The sequence below is a fragment of the Eschrichtius robustus genome, chromosome 4, assembly GCF_028021215.1.
Source record: "Eschrichtius robustus isolate mEscRob2 chromosome 4, mEscRob2.pri, whole genome shotgun sequence".
Lineage (NCBI taxonomy): Eukaryota > Metazoa > Chordata > Mammalia > Artiodactyla > Eschrichtiidae > Eschrichtius > Eschrichtius robustus.
In genome coordinates this window covers 88,636,349-88,646,077 of record NC_090827.1, presented here as the reverse complement: position 1 = coordinate 88,646,077, position 9,729 = coordinate 88,636,349, and the positions used below count along the sequence as shown (strand labels likewise).

Genomic DNA, 9,729 nt, shown 5'->3' with positions numbered 1-9,729 from the left:
GGGCAGCTCGGCCCGTCAGCGCCCGTCCCCCTCCCGGCCCGCCCTCAGGCCGCGTCCCCGCCAGGCCTGCAGACGTGGCGGGGCGGGACCCGGCGGGCGCTCCCGCGCGCACTCGGCCGCCTGAGCGGTAAGAGCCCTGGGCACCTCTCGCCGTCATCCCCTTCCCCGGGCGGGCAGACGTGGGGGGGGTGGGGTTGCGGGGACAGCCGCCACGGGGTGGTGGGGAGACCCTGCCGTCGCTGCTCGTCCTGTTTCCGGAGTCGGCAGGGGCTTGGCACGGGGCGCAGGACCCGGAGGACCGGCCTTGGGGGGTGAGGGTCCCGGGCGGCGCGAGCGGTGCGGCCGAGGGCCCTGCGTGGGTGCGGGCGTGTGAGTGTGTGTGTGTGAGTGTGTGTCGCTCCGGGTCCACGCTCATGCACACACCCACACGCCCGCACTCCGGCTCTGCCCCCTCGGCCGGCGAGAACCTCTGCGGAGCCTGTCTTGTGCTCCCGAAGTATCCGGTCCAGCACCATGCAAGTCGGAAAAAGTTTCCCCAAGGTCCCAGGTCCGACTGAGAGGTAGGCTGCGGGGCCTCCGCAGCGGGGGGGCACAGAGGAAGCAAGTCCTATCCCGGGGTTCGCTGCCCTTGGCTTCGGAAAACTGAGCTCAGGCCTTGACCTCCCACCCAAGCTCATCATCTCTCGCCCTGCAGACGCCGGCAGTGTCGGCTCTTCCACCCCAGCCAACACCCTAAGCCAGCAGCACCTCCATTCACAGCCCCCAGGTTGAGTCCTACTCCCTACACCAGCTCCCCAGCCCCCCACCTGCCCACCCAGTTGGCTCATCTTTTTCCCTGGAATCTGGTGAGTATTTCCAGTCATCTCAGATCAGGCGCCTAAACTTCACTGCACTTTCCTAGAGTAGGAGACCTCTCTGTATCATCTTAAGAGTGATCTCTGTCCTACCAATCCCATCAGTTCCCATCCTAAACACGGAGAGAGTCAGGCAGGTGGCTTTTTAAAATCAATGTCTCTTGAACTCCAGAAGACCTCAGCCAACCTGAGGAAACTGAGAATGAAGCAGGCTTACTCCTCAGAGACCTCTCTCTGCCCTCTTTTCCTCCTAGTGCTACTTTCCTACCTCACCCGTATCCATTCCCTGCTCTCTCCTTCCTTTCTCCATCAAAACCTGAGCTCAGGGAAGACTGATAAACTCCTTACATCATAAGCTTTAAGCAAAAGAAGGAAACTTTCAGGGTGGAATTTGAGGCTCCACGGAGCCAGTGCAGAAGGAATTTGAGGGTAGGAAGGGACCTTGCTGAATCTCAGGGATTCAGACCATATAAGCAGCCATTTATTTATAAGACCAGGCTTATATGGAACGTTGTTTCTTTTTAATCAATATCGAACAATATATTTCAGTTCAGTAAATATTAGAGGATCCAAAGCCAAGCTATGTGCTTGTTGGTCACAGTTCTGGAGGAGAGAATGACACAGAAATAAATATTCCTTATAAATGGCATAGAAGTCCATGCAAGGTATCACGAAAAACATGGAAGAGAGAGTAATTCATTCTTTGGAAGGAGTGGGGCAAATTCAGGAAAATTTCAAAGTAAACAGTGACATTACACATTGAGAAACAAATAGGAGCTTGCCAAGCAGTTGGAGACAGGGCATCCTGGGCAGAGAAACCAGCATAAGCAGAGGTGGGGATGTTTATGAGCTGTGCCGGCAGTGATGGCGTGTCTGGTGAGGGAAGAGTGTCGGGTATGTTGAGAGTTACAGAAGCGGATAGAGAGATTGGAGCTGGATTGCGCGGGCATGGATGCCATGCAAAGGTGTTTAAACCTAGTGGTTTTTAAACAGGGGAGCAGGTAGGTCCTATCTGTGTTTCATAAAATTACCTGGCAGACATGTGGAGGCCAGACGGGAGGAAAAAGAGACTGGGCTCTGGGCACGTGTACTTGTCAAGCACCGTAGAAACTCTTGCAACCTGGTTAAGAGCCTGTCATCCACAGTTTTTGTTCCTGGTCTTTCACTGACTGGCACTTTTTGAAATTGGGAGCAGTGATTTCACACAGGGTATGGTATTACCAAATTCTTATTTTGCCAAGTGAGACCATTAAAAAAAAATCCATGCACTCCACCACTATTTCGTAAAACAAAAGACATTTTAATACCAGGAAAAGCACGAAGGCTAAACTTGCAAGATGAAGGCAGTGCTTTACATTTAATAAATTTAGATTGATGAAAAACTCGCTATCTTGTCCTCATTTTTCTCTGTCATCATGGACTGGTTCCAGTCCTGCAGTCTGGTGGTGGGGAACAAAGTATCCAGATCATTTTGTCCAGCCTTACTCTACATAGGAGGGAGTGAGGAAGCCCAACAAGAATGAGTTGTACGCCCACAGAGGGATGGTGGGACCAGAGCATGGCTCTTTCCGCCTCAGCATCCATCCCTCCCATCCCTCGCTATTCCTCCATATCGCTCTTGGTCCAGCCACACAGCATCTGTTCTGAGTATCTAGATTCATTCTTGGGCATTTGCACATACTCTTATCCCATCATGCCTGAATAACTATCAAAGCCGCTCTCAAGGTTCTCCCATGTCTGAGATCAGTCTAGTTCAGGCACATCTTTCCCTGCTTTGATGTGCTGTTTTGCATCATCACTTAACCATTTCACGTTAGATGCAATAGTTTCCTGGGCCTTCACTGACAAGCAATAAAATGAAAACAGATTATTTGTTTTATGAAGGATAGTAACCATGTCTTCCGTTTTAAACTTATTTTTGGAGCTATGATGTTGCTGCTCCAATACCTAGCATAGTTCTGGGAGCATTTTAGGTGATGAATGAATTTACTCATGAAAAACTAACTTATTCCCAGCCCATAAAGGCTTCTTTATATGCCGCTCTTCCTCTCCTTGGAATTTACTGAAGAAGCCTCCTTGTTTCTGTGGGTTGAGGCTCCCTGGCATCAAAGCCACAGGACGTGGCTGCAGTGATCAACATTCCAAACCATAAGTCAGGGGAGATTTTAAGTCTGACTGCTTCTGGGGCATCCAGGCAGAGATGGGGGCTGTCCCAGGAAATAGCATGTATCACAGCTGTAGTCCTTCTGGACACCAACAGTCACTGCATACAAACAGCTGTGTCTTTAGAACACACAATTTCTAATGGCTTCAGACAAAAGGGTACCGTCTTAAAAATGATTACATGTCTCCTGTCATAATAACATCCAGAGTAGACAAAGGTCTACCAGGACAAAAAAGGTTTGGGGGGGGGGGATTCTTTTTTGGTTTTGGCTTAGGGAAAATGTGGACCTGTAACAGGCAGAAGTTCATGTACAATTAGAAGTTAAAAGTAGGGCTGAATATTATGGTGACCATTTTTATTATTTGAACAGATGAAAAAATATAGTCTTTCTGAAATGTATAAGTTGTCCATAAATATTTCCTAACAGTATTGGTTCAGCACCTGATAGATGAATTTTGGGCGTGTTTCTGAAGGAATGGCTTCATGTTGATGCTTGAATACAGAGCAGCTGCAGGGAAGAGAGGTTTTGTTCGATAATTTTTCCACAGTTGAGGTGAGCTGACTTAGGGCAGTTTGGCCATCAGAGATGGAGGAGGACAGTAGGGCTCCTCTGTGCAACATCCCTACCAAGACTGATTGATTGTACCATGAATCCACCTCTCAGATGGAGTTCTGCCTCACACTCACATGTATATTAGCGACCAGGCTCAGTTATGTAGCTTGTTCTTGTAGGTTGATGAAGTCCTAGCTCTCTTTGCTTTTAGGACTGCTCTGGTGGCAGGACTCAGCTAACCTTCTAATCAGGCTTTGATGTTCTCCTGCAATTAGCAGAAGAACTAGAAAAACTCTGCTGCAAAGTTCAATAGCTGCTGGACTGAATATAATCTTTTGCCCTGGAAATGGAAGAGCTGAAATCACCTGTGCATAATTTCTTACCAATCCACTTTAAGCACTATTTTCATTTTATCAGTGAAAAATGCTTTTAATACCCCTTAGGATAAGTAGTACCCCCTGATAAATAACGATCAGAGAGAGGGATAATTGAACCCTCTCAAGAGGTCAACACTGCATTTCAGAATCTGAGATGCTAAGTAAGTAAAGACCCTGGAGAGTAATTCCTGAATAGGGCACTTCAAATGTTAACCAGCCACCCTCAGGGCATAAAATACAGCTAACTCACATAGACGTCACATGGTATATGCTGAAATATTTTAGCACTGGGAACAGTATCACAACAATTGAGGGTGAAGCAGATACAACAAAGTGTTTACAATGCTTTTTATTCACCCATGAATGTTTATCGTAACCAGGTTTATTCTCATGTTCCTGCTTATAGAGAAGTGAAATAGTTTGGAACTTCTTAATAATCCAGATTAATAATAAGGATTTTCAAATTATCTTACAAAGAAATTAAGATATCAGACAGTGCCTATGACCAGCTGTTGATGAACAAAAAATGGGAATATCAGTGATGTCCAATATGGACCCATTCTCCTTATGGTTGTGCCCCTAGGACCCAGGCGGGGATAGGGCAAATTAGGACAGAGAACTCTAGGCCATGGCCATCAAGCAATGTCCTAGACCATGGGTTAGCAAACATTTTCTATAAAGGGCCAGCTAATAAATATTTTAGGCTTTGCAATTTTGTGGGCCATATGGTCTCTGTTGCAGCTATTCAGCTCCGCTGGTGTACTAGAGAAGCCATAGACAGTACATAAACAAATGAGCGTGTCGGTGTTCCAATAAAATTTTATTTACCAAAACACAGGGAAGGCAGATTTAGCCAGTAGGCTGTAGTTTGGCAGCCCCTCTCCTAGGCCAGTCCTGACTCAAGGTTTTCATAAAGATCTTATAAGTTTCCACGTGATGATAGCTTTTCAAGTACCCTCCCTCAATCTCATCCCCGCTCCCACGAACCACAGTAACTACTCCTTTTCTGTACAGTGGCCTTTTTCACTCTTTACTATTTCATCTAGGCATTGACCATACTCATTGACAGACCATATCCAACCTTGAATATCTGAAATTTAATATCCCACCTAAAAGGAAATATGCATTATTTGCCTTTCCCATCTGTAGACTTGTTTACAGGTGTGTTATCAGAGAATTCAAGTACTTTTGTTTAAAAAGAGACATTCTAACTCAGTTATCTGGGAGGTGAAGGGACAAAGGAAAGACAATATGGGTCATTTGGAATCGCTTGCTGTAAGATAACTCCTGAGTAGTGAATGGGGTAAAGACATTTTCTGCTTGCTTTCATTCCAAATTACACTTTAATTTTAAATCTCCACAAAAATATTAATATAACTCAACACACATATTTGTTGAGCTTCCCACTATGTTCAAGAAACCATGTTAAGTGCTATAGAAAATATGAAGACAAAACAAGAAAGATCCTTGTCTTCATAGAATTTACAGTATAGTAGGAAAACACTCAAATGACTGATCAAAGACGATTGTAACCCTCCAAAGTGAGACAGATGCAAAGCACTCTGGGAGGTTCAGAGGAAGAAAAATTATATCCAGTTGGGAAGAACAAAAATAGAGGAGGCGGTTATTTTAAATGGACCTTAAATATGTTAAAACAACATACTGAACCAACAGCCACCTGAGGTTCTTTTGTGAATGTCAGGCATTTTTCACATAGTTATGTTGTCTCACTTAAGGATTTGGAAGGGCATCGTGGGAGGTAAACCTAGTGGGATCAGAGCACAGAGGTCCTTGGATGCCAGCTGAAGGATGTAGCTTCATCTCAATAGGAAGTGGGAAGCCCCTGAGGATGTCTGAGCAGGAGGTGATGTAACTAAAGCAGTGAGGTAAAGGGTGGGGAAGGATGGGGAAGTGAAAGGGAGAACAGTGGAGAGGTGAACCCAATATTGAAATCCTCAACATGAATCAAATTGAGGACCTGATTGAAAGTGATGGCAGGGAAAATAGAAGTAAAAGAAAGCATATGGATTCTGAATAAAGAGCCTCTAGGATTTGAGCACTGGTTGAATGTAAGAGAAGAGGCAAGTGGCATTGCAGATGGGGCTCCGACGTGGCTCAATCTCAAAGTCAGACGTGGGTTCAGATCTCAAATCTGCCACTGTTCCTTAAAGCGTGACCTCTGAGCATCAGTTGCCTCATCTGTAAAATGAAGCTTGTCGTATCTAACTCACAGGAGATAGCACATTTAAAGAGCCTGGATTTAATAGGCACTCAGTAAATGATAGCTATTGATATTATGTATTCTTGAGAGAGTGAAGGTTTGGTCAATGACAGCTCTGAGATTTTAAGCCTGGGTTATTGGAGAAATCTAGGTGCCATTAAAAGAAACACAAAGGTCAAAGTGAAGATCTAGAATTAATGGCAAGACAACAGGTTTCCTTTGGGACAGAAAGAGATGTTCAGCTGATGATTAGAACTGCTTATCCAATGGTAGAAATTTTTCTGTGACAGTGTATTGAGATACAATTCCTACATAACAAAGTTGACATACTAAAAATTCACTCTTTAAATGTGCAGTTCAGTGGTTTTTAACATGTTCACAGAATTGTACAGCCATTACCACTATCTAGTTTTAGGACATTTTCATCACCCACAAAAGAAATCTATACCCATTAGCAACCATTACTCATTTCCCCTCCCTTCAGCCCCTAGAAGCCACTAATTTACTTTCTGTCTCTATAGAACGGAGGTAGATATTTGAGAGTCACAACATAGAAGTGTGTAAAACTGTGAGAAAGGAATGTGATTCACCAAGGGAGAGAATGTAGCAAGAGAAAAGAAAATAGCTAGACAACTTCAGGGAATGGCTATTTGAGGGGACAAGAGGGTTGGCATGGGCATGTGAGTTATAAGTCTGTGCCATCATGTGACCAATATGTTAAATGGCTTCCTATATACTGTGGTTTTAACAGTGACCAGAGATTTGACCAACTGGTAAACACTGAGGTCAACAAAAATAACCACTGATTTTCCTGAGACTTGGCTTCCTGTGTAGTGAGAACACTGTGTCTTTATTTTAGACTAAGAAAATGATCATCTTGAATAAGCCTTCTAGATATGTGTTATCCAGTAAGATAGCCACTAGCCACACATACCTGTGTAAATTTGTTTACATTATTTAAAATTAATTTTTTTTTTTTTTTGGCTGCACCGCATAGCTTGTGGGATCTTAGTTCCCCAACCAGGGATCGAACCCAGGCCCACAGCCCTGAAAGCGCCAAGTCCTAACCACTGGACCGCCAGGGAATTCCCTAAAATTAAATTTAAAAATTAGTTCCTCAGTTGCACTAGCCACATTTTAAGTGCTCAATAGCCACAGGTGACTGTTAGCTACCATATTGGCCAGTGCAGATACAGAACATTTTCATCATCACTGAAAGTTCTATTGAACTGCACTGTTCTATATGATAGCAATAACTTGCAAGCTTCATAAAGAGTTTTCTGCTTTGTAGGTTATTTTGTAATGGCTACATTCCTTATTTGGCTTAATATTGACTTCTTTTTTTTCTGTTTCATCCTTGTGTTTTTCCATCTAAACTATTGTCCAAATATAGCCCAGGCCTTCACGGGCTGGTACCCAACAAGGCACACTTATGTGTATGTATGTCTCTCTCAATTTGAATTTCAGACCACATTGCAAAGCCAAATGTCAAATATTTTTTATAAGCTCTCAGGTATTTTCCATGCTTATTCTCGTTATGGCTACAAATATAATTAATAAAGTCATATTAAATAAATACTTTCACAGATACAGATAATACTCTTAGTTCCCATATGCATATTTATTTCTTCATGCCAAGTAAGAGATCCATGAAAGTTTAAAGAGAGCACGGTTGGCTTGTATTAGTTTTCTATTGCTGTTGTAACAAAGTACAACCAACATAGTGGTTTATAATAATACACATGTATTCTCTTATAGTTCTGGAGTTTCTGAGGGGGAGAATGGTTTCCTTGACTTTTTCAGCTTCTAGTGGCCACCAGTGTACCTTGGCTTGTGGCCCCTTCCTTCATCTTCAGAATGCATCACTCCAATCTCTGCTTCTATCATCACATCACCTTTTCCTCTTTGTAGTCAAATCTCCCTCTGCCTCTCTCTGATAAAGGACACTTGTGATTTCATTTAGGGCTCACCCAGATAATCCAAGATTCTTAATTTAATCATATCTTCAAAGTCCTTTGGCCATATAAGGTAACATTCACAGCTTCCAAGGATTATGACATGGATATTTTGGGGGACCATTATTCAGCCTACCCCAAGGTTACATAAACTTTCTTCTTGGTAGAAGAAAGGTTATCCCCACCAGATTTAACTTAATGATTCAGGGCTTTGAATTAAAGTTTAACAGTTCGGATTAAAGCATAAGGTGTTTGTTTGTAATCATGTTGACAGATATTAAAATGTCTGATGATGGTGATGACACCTTAGCCACTGGAGACAAAGCAGAAATCACCAACATGCCCAGTAGTGATACCTTACCCAAAGATGCAGAAGCGCACTGTGATTCAGCTACGATTTCAAATGAGCTAACACCAGCTGACCCCAGAGGAGACGTGCATGAAAACGCGGCTGTTCAGGGTGCAGAGACTGCTGACACTGGACTCACTGAGCAGCCCAAAGACCCCGGTCCCGTGGAGCACCCCCCCAATGGAGAAGTGACTGAGGATGCCCTTGCTGAATGCATTGACTCCGTCAGCCTCGAGGCAGAACCTGGATCCGAAATACCCCTGAAAGAACAGAGTGATCCGGTAGGAGTGGTTCACTTGACTCAGTTCAACCTAAGTTCTTACTGATACTACCACGGCCATAGATTTGTGCCAGGCTCTGGGGGTAGGGATTAGGAGTTCAGTATATACTGTGACATTACCTCGGTCGTCAAAGATGTGTTGTGTGGTGAGAAAAGTTATATATGAGAGTAATTGGTCATTATAATATTTGCATTTTGATAATTGTTTTATTATTAATAATAACAATCACCAATTATTGGGCACATCCTGTGTGCCAGGCACTCTGCTAGCTACTCTGTATGTTATGTAATTCACTCTATACAACAGTTCTTTGAGGTTCTAAGCTGGATATTACTGACCTCCAGTTATAGACGAGGCAACCAGGCTCAGAGATATTAAGCAATCCAGTAAGATTAAGCTACTCAGTAGTAAATGGAAGATATTGTAATATTGAACATAATGAGTCCAAATTATTAATGAACCTGATTCCACCCTAAACAATGTTTCTTTAACATCACTCAAATTTTAATACATATTTACAAATCTACTGTGAAGGTCTTAAACATTCAGATCACTCATTTATTATCACATACCGCCGTCCAGGGGACCAGAGGCAGAACACGTTCATGCTTCCCTTCAGCGCCTGCACCTGTCTCTCTGGGAGATAAGACAGGCCAGTGTCTCCCAGGTTCCACATCAATATGACCATCAAGCTGGGTTTTCCTGACACCTTCCCCTCCATCCGTGTGGGGACTGGAAAGGGTGGGGAGGCACTGTCCTCCAATCCTGCCTTCTAGAAGGATGCTACGGTATAGGGGAAATGAGAGTCTTCCCTCTGCCAGGCCCAGCCCTGCTCTCCTGGAGTGTGCCACACAGATCACTGCCTTGAGGTGACTCTGCTGCAAGCAGTAAGGGACGGGAACAAAGCAGGGAGTTGGGGGGCCTGGGTTTTCATCCTCCATCTATCGTTAACTTTGTTAGTTTGGGCAAGACACC

The 9,729-nt window shown here is 44.0% G+C and overlaps 1 protein-coding gene across 2 annotated transcripts in view; it reads left to right on the top strand.

Annotated features, from left to right (window-relative positions):
* Positions 1-32: 32 nt before the first annotated feature.
* Positions 33-9,729, top strand: part of FAM114A1 (family with sequence similarity 114 member A1) — a 63,606-nt gene continuing 53,909 nt past the window's right edge. For both annotated transcript variants that reach the window (XM_068543099.1, XM_068543098.1), the window contains exons 1-2: positions 33-127; positions 8,399-8,754. In XM_068543099.1, the coding sequence (XP_068399200.1) occupies positions 8,407-8,754 (348 nt within the window). In that variant the 5' untranslated portion in view covers positions 33-127; positions 8,399-8,406. The remainder of the gene's footprint in view (positions 128-8,398; positions 8,755-9,729) is intronic.